The sequence below is a fragment of the Bubalus kerabau genome, chromosome 3 (genome assembly GCF_029407905.1).
Source record: "Bubalus kerabau isolate K-KA32 ecotype Philippines breed swamp buffalo chromosome 3, PCC_UOA_SB_1v2, whole genome shotgun sequence".
Classification (NCBI taxonomy): Eukaryota; Metazoa; Chordata; class Mammalia; order Artiodactyla; family Bovidae; genus Bubalus; species Bubalus kerabau.
In genome coordinates, this window is record NC_073626.1 from 107,340,681 (window position 1) to 107,357,742 (window position 17,062).

At 37.5% G+C, this 17,062-nt stretch overlaps 1 protein-coding gene across 1 annotated transcript in view; it reads right to left on the minus strand.

Annotated features, from left to right (window-relative positions):
• The window catches only part of ARHGAP15 (Rho GTPase activating protein 15), a 700,001-nt gene that overhangs the window by 660,477 nt on the left and 22,462 nt on the right, over positions 1-17,062 (minus strand). The window contains exon 2 of the mRNA XM_055572678.1: positions 6,228-6,406. Within this exon, the coding sequence (XP_055428653.1) occupies positions 6,228-6,392 (165 nt within the window). The 5' untranslated portion in view covers positions 6,393-6,406. The remainder of the gene's footprint in view (positions 1-6,227; positions 6,407-17,062) is intronic.

The window sequence follows — 17,062 nt, forward strand, 5'->3', positions numbered from 1 at the left end:
AAGAGAGCTCTCATACAGACATCTTCTGCACTGATCTCAACACCTTCCCCATCATCCTCAGCCCTATCTCCTCTCTCTTCCTCCTTGTCTAATAAAACACCTTAATCAATCATTTCTTGTTGGGAGAGCATTTTTTCCTCCTTTTTAGATGTTCATCATTGCTTTCCTTTTTATCTCTCTATTTTCTGCCAGGACATTTCCCCCTAATACAGAATTGGAAATGCAGTATTTAACAAGATGTTCCAGTTTAGTGGCATTCCCACTGACAGCACCTGATATATCAGTTTAGGGAAGGAGCTATTTTTATCCCACCCACCTTGTGCTCCCTTGAAACTGTGAGGCGGGCAGTACCCCATTGAAGTACAATTTACCATAATATTAGTTGTCAGTAAATTCAAAGACGGAACTCCTAAAGCTATAAAATGGATTAGAAGCAATTTTAAAAAGAATTAACAAACTAGAGTAAGAGTATACTGTCAACAAACAAATGCTCCATCATAGGACTGTAATTTGGAATTTTAATTACCCCTCTGCTTCTGTAACAAAACAATGTCTGAACTGGCAGCGATTTGAATCTCTCACAGGTCATTGAGCATTCTAGTTAATTACTCTATGAATAGCCTGTTTTTCTCCCCTCTGGAAACACGTTTCTAATGGCAGTCAAGGTCTGACAAATGTGTCATCTACATAATTAGCTAGGAAGCAACACAAAACATTAAACATGCTTTGTGCCGACAACTATCAAAACATTTCATTTGTTGTCAATTATTCATTACTTTGTAGGTTCTGAAGGGGTTGTTATTATGGAAATAAGTCCAGATGCTAACAAGGTTAGAGTTTTGGATTCAAATTAGTAATCAGAGGACTAACTTAAAAAAAAAAAAATGTATCTCATGTACATTCAGCGCCATGTTCAATCAGTAGGAGATTATAAACAAATTTAGCTATGCTCAAGTTAAAATGGAAACCACGCAAGCTCGAACATGAACTCAAGAGCCCCAGCTCATTCTTTGAAGTACAGACTCTACACTGTCAATGAAAACTTCCCGAACCTTTGGCATGTCCAATTTGTGCTTGGTAAACAGAGTTAAAGATTTTCACAGCATGAGATGACATAGGATGGCAAGGACAGGAAAGAAATCTCTAGTGGTTTTGATTCTTCTTTCCTCCTTCCCACCCCAGGGCATTTTATGTAAAAGTAAAAAATCTAGCTAATAAATATTTTCTTCTGCTTTACAGCAGACTGGTTACCTTAGGTAACCTTTGAATATCATGATTTCTTTCTTTTTTTGGGAGGGGAGCTATTTCTGAAAACTTGTTTCTCTATTATTGTTTTAATATCGTATATAAAACCAAGTGTTTTCTTGAAAGCAGTAGTCCTAATGTATATAGAGGATATAAAAAGATTTCTCAGCAAAACTGACCTCTCAGTGGCAAAGAAAATTGCAGTGGAAGACAAATTATTTCGTAGTCGTATCTGAGATTTGGATCTATGGAGAGTCTCACTCCACTGTCCTCCAGCTTTTCCTCATAAACCAAAATGGCTTACAAATGTCATCCACAATAGTTCGATAAAGATTAGGAACAAAACACTGTCCTTACATTGATGAGATAAGAAAGATTTAACTGCAGAATGCAGTGTATAAGAACAGTTTGTAAGGCTTGTTCTCCAATCAGGAAAATAGAATTCAAATTATATTTGTGTGTGTCTAGAATTTAATTGAGATGATCAGTTTGTTTTCCACACAATGTTTGATTAGATGCCTGTACTTCAGAGCTAGACAAAAAGAAAAGAAAGAAAACAAATTCATTCTATCAGGAAAAATCAGGAAGACCAGTTATCTACAACATGTGCAAAATATGTCAGGAAATAATTCTACCCTGAGCTCTGAGAATGCCCAGTTAATAAAAAAAGATCAGCCACTCGCTAAGAGAAAATAATTTTCTGTATCTGTATTTTTCAAAGCAAAAAGGCAGCCACATCTTATACTAAATAGGACACATTAAAAATAAGCTTTAATAATCTTTACGCAAAAGGAAACTAATCCATTTTCAGATCATACGATCCACAGCAATAAAAGGAAATCATCAAACTAAAAACAATTTTAGAAATGGCTGCAGATTCTCATTTAATTAACATGCAACAGATCATATATTTATGAGGAAGTCAAAATATTTAGGAAGCCTATAATCCTGTAAGCCTTAATGTGGTATAAAAACAACAAATAAATGCAAAGTGTTACTGTTATACATGCCTGCCTGATCAATGGTTTTCACATATTGATCTATAAATGGAGTTGACAGTCTGTGTTGGCTGCACATTTTCCAAGCAGTGCTATTTTTGTATAAAACCAATACGGGCAATTACCTTTGTTTGAGATGCCAAGTCTTATCAATTCAATGTGATTTAGTGTCATTTTAATTGAATATCAGGATCCACTTCAGGACAATTTATACAAACAAAGCCTCAAACCTAACTATAAGCTTGATTTGAAGTAAACAGGGATAAGTCCTACAGCCTCATAATATTTCTCAAATCTCTGCTAAACAGAAGGCTTATATTTTTAGTAGCAATTTTTATGTCTGCCTTTTTAGCTAGCCACAACTTTGGCAAGTATCCTATAATCACAGAAGTAAGAAACAAAGGAAAATTGTTTCCTTTTTTTCCTTATAATGTATTGAAAAGAAAAATGAAGGAACACTGTTAACAGAAGCACAAGGAGTCTTGTATGTTAATGTTTAGAAATGGCTTGAACTAAGTCTTTATCTGAATACTAATAAAAATAAAACATTTTCCTGTCTATGATGGCTATGAATGGAGTGATGCACTCTGTGGGGTTTACAAGCTGGAAATGGTGAATATTCATACATGATGCTGCTTAAGACACTGGTATTAAATGCCAGAACTGCTCCTGCCTGCAAATCCTATGTCTGTGGTTTCCTGACTTGGGCTATTTAAACTCTTCATTAATATCTATTTTCAAGCTGTCTAGTAGGCTGGGCATCCCTCTTACAAATAACATCAAAGTCACATTAAACCTTTTGTATTAGCTATTCGCTGGATTGCACATTAGCCTTTTTCGCCCCACACTTTACTTGCCCCTGTTTATGCTCACTCAGCCTTCTGCTTCTGTATTTAGCATGTTCGGGTAAACCATCAGTCCACCTTTAAGAGGTCTCTGGTGCTTGGGGCAGGGGGCAGGGAGATAACAAATCACTGAGACCAAAGAGCGTTCCCTCCCCACAAAACCTCCAGATCGTTCTCACAGATACGCAATTTTCTTACTAACCATGTCATTCCATGTCCAAACTTCCCATCTCTCCAACATTTCTTAGAAAGCAAAGTGGCCTCTTTGAATTTTGAAAAGGCGTCAATCTTATGAGCCACATAAAAATGATTTTTTGGTGTTTAAAGAAAATGATGCATGCCACCAATAAAATACTAATGGACTCTTGATACCTGTTTTACTGGAATGCTTCCCTGCAGCACTTAGGCAATAAAAACTTTTAATTCAACAAGTAAATTCACCTGTGTTTGCAGAGTTTGGGGTCGCATAAATGTTTATATTGGCATTTCAAATACTCCTCGATTTAATACATCAAGGACATAGGCTCCTATGACATATATATGAGAGTTTTATATGAGAGTCTTACTACACACATTTTAATTAATCAAATTTAAAAAAGGACTTTATAAATTAATGACAAAATTACATAATAGATCTGACTAGAATTACTATCATTTTTTATTATAGGTGAAATCATAGTAATGTAATATCAGACTGTGTTAGTATATACTCTAAGTCCTTGTTAATTTACATAATTGGCATGGCAGTAACAAATAGTATATATATGCCAAATATATTAAATAGGGCACATAATACATATATAGTTTCTAAATACTCAATTTCTTTCTGTACAAATTAAATGTATTTGTGTCTGTTACAGAAAATCATGCTACATGTGAACTTCTGCACACATTTTAGTGTATATCTTCGCCCGCTTTCCCTAAGTTCAAAATCTCCCCCTTGACCTTACCCCAACTTCCAACTTCTGAGAAATCAAGTTCTTAGTTTAGCTTGAGCAGATATCTTTAACAGGCTTGTTTGAATAAATATGCCAAAATACTTTACATTCTGTCAGTATCTAGTCAGAAAATTGTGCATGGAAAAAAGAGATGAAAAGAACTGAGACAGAAAGAAAATTAGTGCCATGGCAAGCTTTCAATACAGTATCTCTGAGCCAAGTTTTCTTGGTGAAATGACATATCCTCACTAAAATACCCCTTTTATATAATTATGCACTGAGCACACATAACCAAAAGTAACTTTTATTTTTGTTCCTTATCGAGGAATACATATTGCCGAGGCTAAGAATGCGGAAACAAAAGCTGGGATAATTATAGCTAATTTAACTTTGGAAAACTCTGATTCTCCAGCAGTCCAGCATACAACCCCCCAAACTAAAGTTATGTAACAAGGTAATATCAACAATGAGAAACTGCATGATAAAATCCTGCCCAAAAGTGAAAAATGCTAATTTTGTCTCATTTAGCAGCTGGATACAGAAATGCTCATTAGTTTTAAGAGGGTTAATCCTTTTAACTTTTGCATATTGATATGCCAATTATGCCTAATTGTACAAGAGGCATCAGTCAAGGTAATAGTGCATAAACACATGAAAGTTATTAAGTACATCCCAACATGTAATAAAGTAGGTGTTAATTGGTAGCTGAGTTCTGCGGGCTATTGAGGTGGATAATTCATTGAGAGATGGATCACTTGTAATTTCTCTCCATAATTCCTTTTGCAGTCTCATGCTGTGATGTTTTCATGCTTGTCAAAAACAACTGCGGCATAGTGCCTTTTGTTAAACACAGCCAATAAAATATGTTAGGCATCATTAAATATACTTAACTTTTAAACTTTTTCAAAGGTACAGTTCTTACTGATAATACATTATAGAGATTCCAATAATTTACTCTAACCACTATCTCAAGTTCATGGTTGAGGAACGGTTTAGCAGGTTTCAAAGTCAGGCTGACTGTGTTGTGCCTCCCAGCAGATACTACTTTCAAATGAGAAAAGAAAGAAAGAAAAATGTTTCTCTCAGAACCTTATCTAGGGATATATTTCTCACTTCCAAAATATAATCACTGGCTTCCTCATGCTACATCTGTCTGTAATACCTGAAATAAGAATGGTTAAAATCATATATTCCTCAGGCTCCTGAAATTGTAGTGGGTTAATTCTGCACTTGAAATTCGAGTGAAAAACAGGGAATAAATATAATCAGTTACATGCTACTCAGCAAGTTGATCTCATTTAATAACTCAGTTAGGGAGCTGAATATTTCATAGGCCCCTATGATATTAACAGAACACTCAATTAATAGCTCACATGTTACTGCAGGGTGACTGGGACTCACAGGCTATCCCCAGCTAACCTAGCTCTTGCTCTTGCTCTCACTGTGAGCAACAAAACAGATCCGGGGTCCAAAAGAGTGGCTAACATTGCATAAATAATTTTGTAACATCCTATGGCCTCAGCTGCAAGTTACCACCATTATGGAAGAAAATTAACCAGAGGAGACTCATTGCAATCAGTATGTTTAGTGGCTCAGGATGAGTGCAGGGGCAGGGACACAATTGGCAGTAGAGTTCATCTCTAACTATTTTATTTCAAATCTTCCTAATGACACATTATGGAGACAAAATGGCTTCCTCTCCAAACCTTAAATTGCCACACCATTTCCACTGCTCAAACTCATTCCAAATCAGACTGTAATTTCCAATATCATATATTGTTGGAAGATTTTTAAGGAAGAGATTTTCACATTTAAAAACTATATTTTTTTCTCAGTTTATTCTTAGCTAATTTTAGCCTCTGGCTTTTCAAAGTGATATACTGTATTTGGAAGTACAAACACCACATGCCAGCATAACCTCATTATTTTTATGACACTGAAGCATGATAGTGGAGGCCCTTAAAATGAGTCAAAGGTGCTCTTCAGTCTAGTTCCAAATCCACTTTATCACTCTGGAATAAGCCCAGTTCTTCTTTTGCAACTGGGGATATTATTATGATTATAAGTAGGCAAGATAAAATGCATTACAAAAACAGTTTTCTCATGCACATTAGGAAAACAAATAAAACACGGTTAATTAGCCCCCCCCTTTTACTTTTTTATAAAATTCTATATCAGGGAACTTGGGGTATCTGACTTACAGGTTCAGTGACCTTCGCAACTTCGGTGAGGATCATAGATTTACTTTGGCTCAGCCTGTCATGGTGGCTGTTGGCATTTTTGATTCTCATTTGCACAGCTCCAGTGCCTTGGCGGGTGGGATTCAGTGTTTCCACAGGGATATCAGAATTTGTAGATTTCTGCATAGTACAGTGTTATCCTGATAAAATATAAAAGTATTATATTATTCTAAATATACATAGTTTTCTATGAAAAACTCCTGGTGGAGTGGACATCTCTATTTATCATTAAGGTACAAAAATGGCATAAGTCTCCGCCTCTTTGAGTGGTGAGGAAGAAGGTAGTTACTTTGCAGTGTGTTTTTTGTTTGTTTGTTTTTTATCAGTTAGGACCTCTATATTCCAACACTACTGTATTCATGCCAGAGGATTTCAATTCAAATATAATACACCCAAATTCTGTGTAGTTCCTTAATTTGATTAAGAAACTCCTAATGACAATACGATATGGTCTCCCTTATATTAGAAATGCTATTGCCAACTAAGCATTTTCAGGGTATATGCTGTTTTCATTCACAATGTCTTTGATCTATTAGCCACCCCATCCCACACCACTTTCAGATACTATTACTGGCAACTTTTTTTTTAGTGGGAAAAAAAACCCAAAAAACTGTGAATAAGGTCAAATTTAAGTGTATAAAATTGGCTTTAGAGCAAACCAAGCTGGTCCCACTGACTATCAAATATGTTGGCTTGGCCTCATTAGCCTGGTTCAGAGTCCTAGCCCCCACCTCTACTTGCAATATCCACAGGGAAAAATTAAAATTCCTTTGTCCACTGCCATCTGCCAACTGAACTAGGTTTAGTATTAATAACTTATTGGATATAATATTTATGAAGAAAGAGAAAATCAACACATCAACACTGTTTATTTATTTATTTACATTTATTTTATTGGAAGGAGTCTGATTCAGCCAGGAAAATCCAGCGTGGGCAAATTTTAAAGGAGTGGCTGTGAAAAAAGAATACTTCAGAAAAAGAAAACAAAGAAAATAAATTGGGTGGGTGGACCAAGAGGGCTTTTAGTTGCTTCCCAAATACATAATCCTTTTCAGCTGCTCCTGCCCACAAGTTCCTCAAATGAATACATCTACTCATTTAAAATAGAACATTTGCAATGCAAATATAGCTTCTAAGTTTCTAGAAACAGACCCGCTTCTGCCTGAGTGCTGTCTCCATCTCTCACCTATACAGATGCTTCAGTGCTAACCTGGTCAAGTGGGTACAACATTAGAAAAAACTGTCATCAGTCAGCTTTAAAAGTCAATATAATCCTAAAGTAGGATTATATTTTAAGGAGCCAATTGTATTGGTACTTCTACATTGGTTGGACAGACAACCAGGCTAAAATCGTGGTAATGTTCTGGTTGAGTGGACACGAAAATAATTAGGAAAAAATAAAAGCATTTTAATAGGAGGAAAAGTGGTATCAGGAAAAACTGATACCAGTTAGGCAGCTGAGTGATATTTTTTAAAAAGTTAATATTTATTGAGTATTTACTATGTACCAGGCAATTAGCTGGTTTAATCCTTATAAAGCTCCTATGATATTCACATTATACTTACGTTTTTATAGAGGAGAAAAATGAGCATTGGAAAGACTAAAAATTTTCTTAAGGACAGTGAACACAAAGAAGTGGAATATTTATTTTACCCCCTCACTAAAAAGACTCTTGTGAATCCCTTGGACGGCAAGGAGATCCAACAAGTCCATCCTAAAGGAGACCAGTCCTGGGCGTTCATTGGAAGGACTGATGCTGAGGCTGAAACTCCAATACTTTGGCCACCTCATAGAAAGAGTTGACTCATTGGAAAAGACCCTGATGCTGGGAAAGATTGATGGCAGGAGGAGAAGGGGATGACAGAGGATAAGATGGCTGGATAGCATCACCGACTCAATGGTTATGAGTTTGGGTAAACTCTGGGAGTTGGTGATGGACAGGGAGCCCTGGCGTGCTGCGATTCATGGAGTCGCAGAGAGTCGGACATGACTGAGTGACTGAACTGAACTGAACTCACTAAAAAAAACCCCCAAAACGACCCATAAGTCCACCAACAGATGAATTGATAGAAAAATTCTGGTTTATCCACACGATATAACAATAAAAAATGGACAACTGATGCATGCAACTACATGGATGAATTGCAAACTTACTGGGCAGAGTGAAAGAGACCAAGCCCTCTCCCTAAAAAGTTCTCATTGCATGTTTATGATTTCACTTATATAATATATATATATATATATATATATATATATATTTTTTTTTTTTTAGTTGTGGTGGTTTAGGTTTTTTTTTTTTTTAATTTTATTTTTTAACTTTACAATATTGTATTGGTTTTGCCATATATCAAAATGAATCCGCCACAGGTATACATGTGTTCCCCATCCTGAACCCTCCTCCCTCCTCCCTCCCCATACCATTCCTCTGGGTCCAATACAGTATACTAATGCATATATATGGAATTTAGAAAGATGGTAACAATAACCCTGTATATGAGACAGCAAAAGAGACACTGATATATAGAACAGTCTTTTGGACTCTGTGGGAGAGGGAGAGGGTGGGATATTTTGGGAGAATGGCATTGTAACATGTATAATATCATATATGAAACGAGTCACCAGTCCATGTTCAATGCCTGATACTGGATGCTTGGGGCTGGTGCACTTATATAATATTTTTGAAAATACAAACTAACAAACTAAACAGATAAAACAAAGATTGCCTAGGGACAGGGTAGACTCTGGAAACAAAGAACCCTTTGGGAGTGACAGATATGTTTGTTATCTTGATTGTGATGATGGTTTAACAACAATATACAAGTATTAAAAATGATCAAATTGTACACTTTAAACAACTGCACTTCATGGTACTTTAGTAATATCTAACTTCTTGGACTGCAAGGAGATCCAACCAGTCCATTCTAAAGGAGATCAGCCCTGGGTGTTCTTTGGAAGGAATGATGCTAAAGCTGAAACTCCAGTACTTTGGCCACCTCATGTGAAGAGTTGACTCATTGGAAAAGACTCTGATGCTGGGAGGGATTGTGGGCAGGAGGAGAAGGGGACGACAGAGGATGAGATGGGTGGATAGCATCACCAACTTGATGGAAGTGAGTTTGAGTGAACTCCGGGAGTTGGTGATGGACAGGGAGGCCTGGCATGCTGCAATTCATGGGGTCTCAGAGAGTTGGACACGACTGAGTGACTGAACTGAACTGAACTTAAACTTCTCCAGGGGATCTTCCTGATCCAGGGATTGAAACTGGGTCTCCTGCATTGAAGGTGAATTTTTTACCATCTGATCGACCAGGAAAGTCTCAACTAAGTTGTTTACAGGATAGTTATATAAAGAATTCCTGAATCTGGTCCCATCACTTCATAGGAAATAGATCGGGAAACAGTGGAAACAGTGTCAGACTTTATTTTTGGGGGCTCCAAAATCACTGCAGATGGTGACTGCAGCCATGAAATTAAAAGACGCTTACTCCTTGGAAGGAAAGTTATGACCAACCTAGATAGCATATTGAAAAGCAGAGACATTACTTTGCCAACAAAGGTCCATCTAGTCAAGGCTATTGTTTTTCCTGTGGTCATGTATGGATGTGAGAGTTGGACTGTGAAGAAGGCTGAGCGCCGAAGAATTGATGCTTTTGAACTGTGGTGTTGGAGAAGACTCTTGAGAGTCCCTTGGACTGCAAGGAGATCCAAACAGTCCATTCTGAAGGAGATCAGCCCTGGGTGTTCTTTGGAAGGAATGATGCTAAAGCTGAAACTCCAGTACTTTGGCCACCTGATGTGAAGAGTTGACTCATTGGAAAAGACTCTGATGCTGGGAGGGATTGGGGGCAGGAGAGGATGAGATGGCTGGATGGCATCACTGACTCAATGGATGTGAGTCTGAGTGAACTCCGGGATTTGGTGATGGACAGGGAGGCCTGGCGTGCTGTGTTTTATGGGGTCGCAAAGAGTCAGACACGACTGAGCAACTGAACTGACTGAACCAAATTATTTTTCTATTTATTTTATTTTCAGTTATTTAAAATATATTCATTTCATAATCCTATGAGTCATGTATGTAAAAAACATTTAATTGAGAACAAAAAGGCTCTTTTGACAACATTGGAAATACAACTTTGAAGTAATAAAATAAGGAAGTCTTAACCCCACTATTCCATAGAAATATGATTACAACTACATTTAATAGAATTTTTAAATGGATCGAATCTGACCACTAATGTATGCATAAGGAAACTTACCTCTTTATATAACTAGAATAAGATATAGAAGGTTAAATATATCAGTGTGTTTTAAAAAGTAAATGCAATCACAGGCAGATGATATAAATAGTTGTTTTTCCATATACCCTAGTACAGAATAATACATTTTTGGTTTTATTCTGTGTATTATTTATTATCGAGGCCATCAATTTTTCATAACCAAGAAGACATTTCAAAATAAAGCAAATCTATGGATTTTTTATATTGATAAAAGTGCTACTAATAAAGGCATGAGTTTTTTCAGAGTTTCAGTGAATGAAGTAATTATGAGTGAAACAATGAGAATCTAGGCACTGTGATTGTGATGGAGACCTTGGATTCATTATAATTAGACTATAGCTAAGGGTCAGACACGACTGAGCGACTTCACTTTCACTTTTCACTTTCATGCACTGGAGAAGGAAATGGCAATTCACTCCAGTGTTCTTGCCTGGAGAATCCCAGGGATGGGGGAGCCTGGTGGGCTGCCGTCTATGGGGTCGCACAGAGTCGGACACGACTGAAGCGACTTAGCAGCAGCAACAGTTGCATAAAAAGAACTCATGATGACTTCTAGTGGCAGCACAGCCTGTAATGTCCACCTTAATGACCTTGAACAAGTCCATGGCCCCTTGTTCTATCTTTGGAAGAAAACTGAGAGTGAGGGTGCATGGTCAACCAAGAGGACTGCTATGGTACGCACCATCCTTTTCACTTCTGATACCACTGTGCTAAAAAACTGGGAGCTGAAGTCCTACTGCAGATTTACAGAGCTCCAAAGTTTCAGGCAAATAGGCAGCAATGAAAATGCATTGGTATGATTTAATGTCCAAGGGATGTGGATTATGCTTGAGGAGAATCAAGGATTAAACATATAAACCTTTTCTGAAAGAATCTGGATTCTCCTTGGAGTTCATTCAAGGCTTGATCTTCCACATTATTCATTAGATTTGTACTCCAAAGATAGTGTGCTCGTCACATTGGTGAGGGAAATACTCTAGCTAGAGCCACTATCTTCTGACCAAGAGCGTGAAGCCACTGAATTTACATAGCCTCACCATGTGCCATTTATAGGAAATGTTGCTTCCTCAGACGGCACACATTTCAGCATCAAATCAACATCTGCATTCTTGTATTGATTTCACAATTAACCCATTATTTGTCTGGGGATGGGTTTCCGTCAACAGGCTGGATTTCTTTAAAAAACCTCTTATCTGGCTTCCCCACCTGTTTTCTAGGGGACAATCTGCAGAAAGCAATTTCGAAATTACTGCTTTAGATCTTTCTTTAAAGCTGCTTTCCCCCTACACTGGTTAATGTTATTTCTCTTCTCTCACTCTGTCCTCTAGCTATCATTTCCTTTCCCAACTGACCCCAGTTCACATTTTGTTGGAAACACATTGCTCTCTTATTTTGTTCTCTTTATTCAACATCTTCTGTATTTTGTTTTACAATGGTATTCCCTTGATACTATTCATAGTTATTCTCATATTTGTAATATGGTGGTTTCATGTTGCTCTAAGAAGAATACAGAAAATGACACAAACTTCCTCTTACCCACAGAAAATAAATGACCTATTTAAGGTTTATTGAGACTTTCCTGAGTGACAGACAGTACAGTAGAGGTTCTTTTTTGTGTTTTTGTTTGCTTCAGCCAAGTGCTCTGTAGTAGTTTAGTGAGTGTGATAAATAAATAAATCAAATTAAATGAGAAAAGAGTTGTGCCCAGGTGGGAAGAGAAGCAATGGCATTTGACTCTGGTGGAACGGTGAGGTGTAGAGAGAGAGAGTCTGAAAAAGAAGACCAGCCGATGCTGGAGCTAAATTAAGACAAGTTGGGCTTTTTGGGCAAAAGGCTTGGTAGTGCAGAGGTATGCAAATAATTGCGAAATTATAAGGTAAAATTTGACATGTGTTACAAAAAAATACTACAGTACCAAGGAAGTTGAAGGAAAAGACAAGTGCTGATTTCATGAAGGAAATGGCATTTCGTATCCATGTGGGTAAGTCTGATTATCTTGCTATCCTCTCATCAGGCTGAAGGATTAACTGAGAGCCTCAACCCTCCTAAGCCAACCAGTGCTATAAGAGGCAAGGTATTCTAGACACTCTGAGGAAGAGAAGTTGGGAAGACGGCTTTCCTTGGCATAATACACAAACATCTTGTGTGGAAGAACTGAGTACAAGACAGAGGGAAGCAGGACCCCCTCACCCTCAGCAGGAACTAGGGAAGGGGAGGACAGAGGAGGAAGGAAATATAATTGCCAGAAATGAGAGTTGCACTGGTAGCTGTGAAACTTCTAACTGTTGTACTCTGTGGGTTCAGAGGTGATTTATTCTTTTTCATCCTGTGAGAAACCTCTCACACCAAGTGGATAAGGCTGTTTTATACCAAATTTTGCAAGTCATATTCAGATCCCACTTACAGTTCTTTCTCTTTAGACTCCTTCAACTTTCCCATTTTCCCCTCGCCCACACCCTAATATTCTTTTTCCTCTACCTTGAACACTATGATCCTTTTAACATTTTGGCTGCCAAAGCCCTCCCACCTACTTAGGCCCCATCTCATCCACAGGGTCAATATTTCTGAAAGGCCATCATCAATTCTTACTTACATTTTTTTACTTAATCCATCTGCTCAGTGAATCACTCAGATGTATATATGGGAGAGGAGTGATTATAGCAATTAACACAATACCATAAATGATTAGTCAGATTTCACATTAACCCTCAGGAACCGTTTACCTGAGTCTCATACTGGAAACTCTTCTGGCTACGTGGGAACACATCTTATAGTAGAAAAGCTTTGGTTATTCTACTTTGTGTGTGTTCCTAAGTACTTGTAGAGGCAGGCAGCATTTGTGACTAAGGAAAGGAGATCAGGATTGTATTCTAGTAAATGGTGTCTCCTAGAGTTGTGGGATGTGATGGCCTGCCAGGGTACTCTAATTTTTGAGTCTTTATGAAAGAAGTTTCTAGGGGAACAAACTCCATTATAAAGTCTGCCCAACTATGAGTCGAAAGAAACCCTCAAACCCCAGGGTCCATCATGACTTGCTTCCAGCATCAGGGGAAGAATATAATTCCAGGAACCTAGAAGTATTAATTTCAGGATGTGTTAAGAAAGGCAATGAAGAGCTCTAATCAATGAGTTTTTATGTTATTATTCCAAGAACATGCATAGGGTTTTGAAATCATATTCTGTTGTTCCACCTGTATTTTCATTTCTCACTGACCCTCAAGTTTCTAGATTTGGTAGAGTATATCGTAAAATCAGTAATATTTTTCTATGCTTGTGCATGTGTGCTAAGTCACTTCAGTCATGTCTAACTCTTTGTGACCCCATGGACCATAATCTGCCAGGCTCCTCTGTCCATGGGATTCTCCAGGCAAGAATACTGAAGTGGATTGCCATGCCCTCCTCCAGGGGATCTTCCCAACCCAGGGACTGAACCTACATCTCTTTTGTCTCCTGCATTGGTCGGTGGGTTCTTTATACTAGTGCCACCTGGGAAGCCCTTTTCTATGTTTATTCCTATACAGTTTCAGAACATCCAGCATTCTGCTAACTATATGTCATATTAAGTTTGTTTCATGTGATCTACATGCTTATTCAGTATTTCCTGTGTTCCTTTTATAACATCTTATCATCATCATCATCATCACTGTTATTAAATTCTATTAGAAAAAAATGATGACTAATGCATTTATATTCTTACAGGAGGCACACAGAAGCATGGTGGATGCCTAAGGAAAATATTGAAGAATTAGTTCATTTTGCATGTGTTTAAAATGTCAATTTTATTTTACAAAACTGTCTAAATAAACATCCTTGAGTTAGAAATTTAAATGTAAATCACTTAAGGCTGCCTTCACAATTTCTCTAGACTTCCTGATTTTATATGTACCAAGAGAAGAGCAAGAATAGCTTGTGATATTACACCAGTTCCACTTTCAATACTGTTTAAAAAACAGGAAACAGTGATGAGAATGCACTTCATAAGAGCCCCACAAAGTTTGGCTCTGTTCAACAGACTTGGTTGGCTCAGTGATATTCTGGGTCCGATTTTCCCACTCACACTGCAAATACCTAAATAGGAATGAATGTGATATTTCGTCTAATTCTAAATTTCATAGCTGCTCTGTCGATTATCTGTTGCACTCTGTCAATTACATTAAGTCTCCTGAGTTAGAAAGTTTATTTTTGACATCTCTTTCCCATCAGAAACATTAAAATAAAAGTATATTAAGAATTATTTGAATTAGGAGAAACTGAATGGACACTATGAAATTATTTCCGTGCTACAGAGCAGAGAAAATTAAAGTTGAAGGATATTGGTGGTTCTTCCCCAAAGTGTCCCCACCTGTTCCAAGTAGTCCCAGGACAGATCTCAAGTGCTGCATCTCCAAACATCCTTGCCTTGGTCACAGACCCCTAGATCAGGGGGAAACTGTGTCTGGAAAATTAAGGTAACAAGAATTCCAAAGGAAATCTAATGGAGAGCTAGTGGATAAAATGATGGTAGAGCACCCATATTAAGTATAGATCATATAAGTCTTTAATCATTTATATCCCTGTGCTTCCTGACAAAACCACAAAGACTTAATAAATGTTTGCAGAATATAGAAATGGAAAATAAATATGGACCCTAGTTAAGGCCAGAGTATATAGCCCAGGAAAGTATTACCAATAGAAATGCTTCTGATCAAATTTATTTCTTATTTTAAAAAGAATATGTATAACTTACTCTGGCCAGTGGGTCTAAGGACCAGTGAATGAAGGATATTTCATGGTAAGTTAATGAAATAAGGCTGCAAATAAGCAATGCTTTTCATACTCTTTGAAGCCAACATTAAAGTATATTTGGAAAATCATACAAAATTTTAAAAATATGAACATTAGCCTATTTCCATTTCAGACAACCATTTTGTTTCTTATTAAAAAAAAATAACCACATTTATGACCATCTTGGGATTTAGCAGGGTTCTATGTTCTAACAATAAAGTCTCCTTCAAGTTTCAATTTTCTTTGGGTGCTTGACATTTTTTCTCTAAATGGAAGGACTCTCTTGCCTGACATGGATTCCCACTAAAGACTTAGTGAGGAGAACTATCTCAGAGGTAAGCGCTGAGTGTGCCGCAGTGTTTCCCGTTCCTTGGGTGTTAGCTTGGGTTTCCACTCTGTAGCAGTGAGCTGTACGGTCACCATAACCACCAAAAGCCAAGGTTCTCTCTGCCTTGACACACAGGAACTCCTTGTGGCAATATGACCCCATTCCTTTTCCGGAATGTGTAGGAAGAGCTTTCTCCAGGTCTACTGAGAGTGTGTGGAAACTCCACAGACAGATATTGTATTTGTGAGCAACTCATTTCTGTCCCCTGGAAAGATCTTCTGTTGATCTGTGGTGAAGCACAGCCTGTTTGTTCCCCTGTGGAAATGACTTGTGGCTGTGGTTGCTCCAGTAACGTGTGGCACAACCTCCATGCTGCACTTTCCTGATAGGTCAGTAATTAACTTGCATTGCGATTGTTTGTCATCTCCACCAGAGCAGCCATTTACCAAAATAACATTTTAATTTCACTTTCCTTCGAGTTTGCTTTTCTTTTCTTTTTTTTTTTCCCCTGTGGCTTCTACATCTCTATTAAGCCTAATTTCCCTAGACCATTTTCATAAGCAGAGCAAGTACAATAAAACTCAGTTTCAAAAATGTCAAATATAATGAGAAAGGAAGCTCACAGTAAAGGAATTTGACCATAGCCACACCATTGGGTAACATTGTCTTTGACTGGACAGGTATTACATATAGGAAATGTTATAATAAGACTTTGCATTTAGTTAACTTATATCAAGAAATCTGGGTGATATGCTGCATGTACTACACAAAGTCAGGCAGATCAGCTTCATGGATAAATGGTAATACCGTTATTCTTCACATGGGTATCCTAAATGGTGAAAATGACAAGTAAAATATAAAATGTGTTTTAAGTAGAATAAATACTGAACAAAACTGTGGTAGGCAACCTTAGTGTCATGCTGCTAGTGCTCCCTCCCTGGGCACTTTAGCCCACTAGTCTCAATCCTACTGGGAGAAATGCAACATATATTATATTTCAAATAATCTTTGAGCCTCTACCCTGAGAAACAGACTTTCTAGGTCCCACAGTTTCTACAAAAATTATTAAAAATTCTGGAGTAGAGTTGGATATACATGCTTACTTACAATGGAGTCTGATTAGAGTGCAATAGAGAATGGGTCTGAGGGCAATTTCTGGTGATGGTGAAAGTGATACCATATGATAAACTTGAAACTGTATGATAAACACGATTCAAAAGGCAGAGAAGGGATTTCAAGAGCAGTGCAGGCTGAGGTAAAAAAATTTAAGGAAAAACAAGGTGAACATCCACAACACATAATAGAGGGGAGTGGATAATTTGGAAAGCTAGATACAGACAGTGGATTAGAGCTGGATTAGGACAACCTTGTGGAGAAGGCAATGGCACCCCACTCCAGTACTCTTGCCTGGAAAATCTCATGGATG